The sequence below is a fragment of the Cupressus sempervirens genome, chromosome 10 (genome assembly GCF_028749045.1).
Source record: "Cupressus sempervirens isolate cs-2001-9-10 chromosome 10, ASM2874904v1, whole genome shotgun sequence".
Taxonomy (NCBI): domain Eukaryota; kingdom Viridiplantae; phylum Streptophyta; class Pinopsida; order Cupressales; family Cupressaceae; genus Cupressus; species Cupressus sempervirens.
In genome coordinates, this window is record NC_143127.1 from 968835611 (window position 1) to 968840437 (window position 4827).

At 39.7% G+C, this 4827-nt stretch overlaps 1 protein-coding gene across 2 annotated transcripts; it reads left to right on the top strand.

Moving 5' to 3' along the window:
* The first annotated feature begins 1120 nt into the window (after positions 1-1120).
* LOC149537208 (expansin-A10-like) lies at positions 1121-2849 on the top strand. 2 transcript variants are annotated; one of them, XM_089807367.1, is made up of 4 exons: positions 1121-1216; positions 1325-1450; positions 1581-1893; positions 2112-2849. In XM_089807367.1, the coding sequence occupies exons 2-4, from the start codon at positions 1330-1332 to the stop codon at positions 2416-2418; spliced, it is 741 nt and encodes a 246-aa protein (XP_089663493.1). In that variant the 5' UTR covers positions 1121-1216; positions 1325-1329; the 3' UTR covers positions 2419-2849. The 2 variants fall into 2 exon arrangements, with proteins under 2 accessions (XP_089663493.1, XP_089663494.1); XM_089807368.1 differs by having other exon boundaries at positions 1121-1167.
* Positions 2850-4827: the final 1978 nt, after the last annotated feature.

Below are 4827 nucleotides of genomic sequence, written 5' to 3' on the forward strand. Positions count from 1 at the left end.
TATGTACTTATATAAGTATATTAAAAATTATCAAGTGGTCTAATAAGTTTTTATTCTTAGGCAAAAATTAGTAATAAATCAATTGTTTAAGTTTTTGAGGTATCAATAATGTAAGAGCATTAGTATGTGAATTGTCCTAGTAAAGAGACAATGGGGCGATAGGGAATATACTTTGAATGACAGTTTGACATAACTACTTTTAACCCTTGCACCTCAAGACGATAACAAAAAATAGTTCAAATCTAATGTACCAAAATTTAGAATACAAGAAATCAGCTATATAACTATAATATAATTTGGAAAAATTAGTAATCAAATCAATTGTGTAACTCTTTTTTGGGTACAAGCATTTGTATATAGAAGATATGTTTTGGATGACATTTTCAAATGATCACTTTTTAACCTTGCACACAGGACAGATCCCACAACATTTACCTTTACTACGAAATAGTTATAAATAGTACATTTACCTTTACTACGAAATAGTTATAAATAGTTAAATTGTATACAAAGAAAACAACAAAATAAATGTAAATAATTTAATTATATACAAAAACAAAAACACAATAAAATTGTCCAAATCCAATCAACTACTAAGAAAACTTGAAAACACGAAATTAGCTATACAACTTGTATACAAGATATATAACAAATTTCCTTCCCTTTAGATTCTTTGTACTCCATTTACAAAGTGTCTAAATAATCCTGGTCTTAAGTTGCAACGTAATTAACTAAATATAGAAAGTCATCATATGCTAGTGTAACCCATGTTTGCTAGAGACACAAAGCAGAAGCAAATAGATATATGTGGCGCAGCAGGTCTCACATAGAATCTATGGGTGTGCGTGTTTTTATCCAATTCATATAGCTGGAAAAAACACATAAAACCTCAAAGAAAAGGGAGGCAGTTAAAATTGGAAGCATAGAAATGAGCTGTAAAGCAGTTCTGTTTGGGGAGTTGTCAGTTGCTTGCAATCCCAACACAATCATGTTCACTTAGTGTAAAGGTGAATTAATGGGCTCCTGTGGTGGTTTGGAATATAGTTCCCACCATTTTCCATCTTATTCCTGTCCCCCCCAACACATCTATTTAACTCCGCCTCCTTCCTCGCATCTTCTCACACCCATTCCCATTTCCTCGTCAGCCCATTCTTTATTTCAGTCTGGGTAAGAAGGAAATTAAAGCTTTCTCTGCTTCTGCCTCTGCTTCTGCTCTGTAATAACTCTTTTTTCTTGTTCCGATGGTTTCTTTTGTGTGTTCATCTGATCATAGTGTAGAAATGGTGAAGAGTTTATTCATAATGTTTGTTCATCTTGATTGCAGGATCAATGGCTATCATACAACTTTTTCTTGTGGGTTTCTTCTCGGTAACCAGATTTGGATTCGCCCATGGGTGGACCAGCGCTCATGCTACATTTTATGGCGGCGGTGATGCATCCGGCACAATGGGTATGCTTCCATATTCCCTTTTCTTCTCTTCCAGTTGGGGATTCTGTTTTCTGCCCTGTTTTTCTTCAATTGACAAGGGGAGAAAAGATCTTGTGCTCGTGTTGATGTTAATGTTGATGTGTGATCTTAGGCGGGGCTTGCGGCTATGGGAATCTGTACAGCCAAGGATATGGCACCAACACAGCTGCTCTGAGCACAGCTCTGTTCAACAATGGCCTCAGCTGTGGAGCATGCTATGCTATAAGATGCAACCATGATCCACAATGGTGCCTTGCCAACACAATTGTGGTCACTGCTACCAACTTCTGCCCTCCTAACAATGCTCTTCCTAACGACAATGGCGGATGGTGCAATCCTCCATTAGAGCATTTTGATCTCTCAGAGCCCGTGTTCCAGCACATTGCTAAATACAGAGCCGGGATTGTCCCTGTTATGTATCAGAGGTAAACAAGTGTCTCCAACTTTCTCATAGAGTGTAATCTGAAATGTTCATATAAAAAGTAATTACACAGTTGAATTCGGAAACATAATATTTGATAAACAAACAAATGTCTTTTATCGATAAAATGTCTCTTTTGGGGCTTAATGAACTCTTCTCTTTTTCACTTCTCTGAGATTTCACTTGTCTGAGATGAGTTTTTTCTGTTTGGGTTTGTTGCAGAGTGTCATGTAACAGAAGGGGCGGAATTCGATTCACCATTAATGGCCACTCATACTTCAATTTGGTGCTGATTACTAACGTTGGTGGAGCAGGGGATGTTCACGCAGTTTCCATAAAGGGATCTAAAACTGGGTGGCAGCCAATGTCGCGGAATTGGGGCCAGAATTGGCAGAGCAACAGCTATCTCAATGGGCAGAGCCTGTCTTTTCAGGTCACCACCAGTGATGGGAGGACAATTACCTCCTACAATGTCGCTTCAAACGGCTGGCAATTTGGCCAGACTTTTAGCGGCGCCCAGATTCACTAATTAGTGATGTACCTCCAAATTTAACCATTTTCCAGTATTTAGTCACTCGCCCATGTAGCCAAGTAGGGAGCTGAAATAGGTTTAGGCCTTTTTATGTGTAGCTAGCTATAGTGTTGATTCATTGCTGTGCTCTGGCTGCACTGGTTAAGAAACGCAGCGGCAGCAGTTGGTCTCATGTGACCGTGGTTTTGATTTAGGTAGTGTATTCGGTATTGGGCTTAAGCCCCTGGCAGAGGTGGACTAGTGAGTCACTGACACCCGCCCTTCTGCGCGGTAATTTGATATAATTGCAACCTTCCTCTCTGTATTCCCCACAGCATTAGTCAGACGAGGGGCATTCCTTATCATACTTCTTTCATTGTAAATATCTTCAACCATTCAGTGTTGACATCTTATCTATCTATATACGAGTAATAATTGTCTATGTTGAACTTCCGGTGCTGCACTTCACATTCTTCCTTCATTTTGGGTCCTGTAAAAAGTGGGTGTATGATTTGACAACAAAATTTGTTCGATGGGCCGTTCAGATTAGCTTGCAAACACATTATTATGGAATTAGATAACGATTGCTTTAGTTTTTCACTGTTGCAGAGCATGAAGGAAAGGAGAAAAGTGAAAACGGAAATGTTTTATTTTTTCATGGAAAGAAGTTGATTTATTCAGGAAGATGAACTTTTTATTCTTTTCTTTTTCTTTTTCTTTTGATTGTCCATAGATGTCAATTTTTGTCTTTGTGCAGAAGGTAATTTAACGTTTAGTGGCGAACGGTGAGTAGGTATTCCAAGTGCCGGGGAAAAGAAGAGGGGTAAGCTTTTACGACAAATGGTTTGCAGTCTGACCGCGCGACAAATGATTAGCAGGAAAATAAACCGCCAGCTGACATTTTGCCTGTCAGTTCAGAACGTGGTTGGTTGACCGAAAAATTCGTTGCGCCAAACAGAACGCATATTTGCACTCTTTTTAACCTCTTGCGAAATATTCCGGGAGCCGGAATAATTCCTGTTTGCTCATTTCGGAACCGAATTTAGGTCTGAATGTCTTAAGAAATTCATATATCTACAAATGTCACACTCTTTTTTTTACGGAGGTCATCCACAAACAAGTTTTAGGTATCTAATACAGGCCTTAGGTACCTGAAACCTCTTCGGCTAAGAGTCAAGGACTAAGGACCATCTATGCTGCCAAATTCATCGGGACCCGGTCCCAGCCTCATCCCTTATGATATCTTTAAGCCTTCCACTCAACAAGACTTGATCCCTCGTGGGTTTTTTTGTAAGCCATTCAACTTCACTAGAAGACCAAGGGCCCATTGACCAATTTGTGACCTTTTTTTTTAAGAAAAAGAGGGATAAAAATTTATTAAGATAGAAAGAAATGCAACAAGGAGAGCTCAACAAGGAGTTCTATCCTAACCAACAAATTCATCAAATTCTTGCACCATCTCAAAGAGAAGTTGCCCCCTATCCATAATAGTCCAACCCGGAGCATGACTAGAAGCCCATTTGGCTAAACAATCAGTAGCTCTATTCCATTCACGAGGAATATAAGTAAACCTAATGAACTCAAAAGAGGTACAAAAGAGAATAATCTAATTAACAAAAGTGGCCAGTTGCCAACTAACATCCTCAAGCTCCAGCAAGGAAATCAAGTTCACCACCACTTGGGAATCAGACTCACAGATAATCTTGCTCCATCCCCGCAAGCGACATTGTTCCACAACATATAAAATAGCCTGAGCCTCCATGAGATTGTTAGTGTAATCACCCTTATGTACTGAGAAAAAGAATTTAATGTCACCATAACTGCAACAAGCCACTCCCCCAATACCAACAGGACCTAGATTCCCTTAGGAAGAACTATCAGTATTAATTTTCAGAATGTCATGGGGAGGTGGAGTCCAATGCCCATCTCGATTCACCTGACCTTTCCTCTGATGCCAAGGCTGCCTGGACACTCTTGGATACCTTTGAGTTGCAATCCCATCCTAAAGATGAAAATTGAGGCGATTGCATATATCAAGATCAGTCGGATCCATACCCCCATCTAGCGCACACTTCACTTGAATAGTTTTATGAAGAGAATGTGAGATCTTCCACCAAAGATGTATAACACTAAGCCGAACATCTTGGAAGATTTGACGATTCCTCTCTAGCCAGATATGCCAGAGCATGAACGATGGGCCAGCAACCCAAGCAGCATGGAGAGGAGAAGACTTGGAGGAAGCACTGCCCAAGCAGGCCTAGAACTCAAGCAAAGAGGAAGCATGCCTACAAGAGCAACCCCAAGCACTCCACCAAAGGTGCCATAGATGAGTAGAATTGGAGCAATACATTTTGACTTTTTAAAAAGATAGGGAAACTAACTTTTGCATGTGCATTTTGGAATTCTCAATTATTAAGATGACAGTGG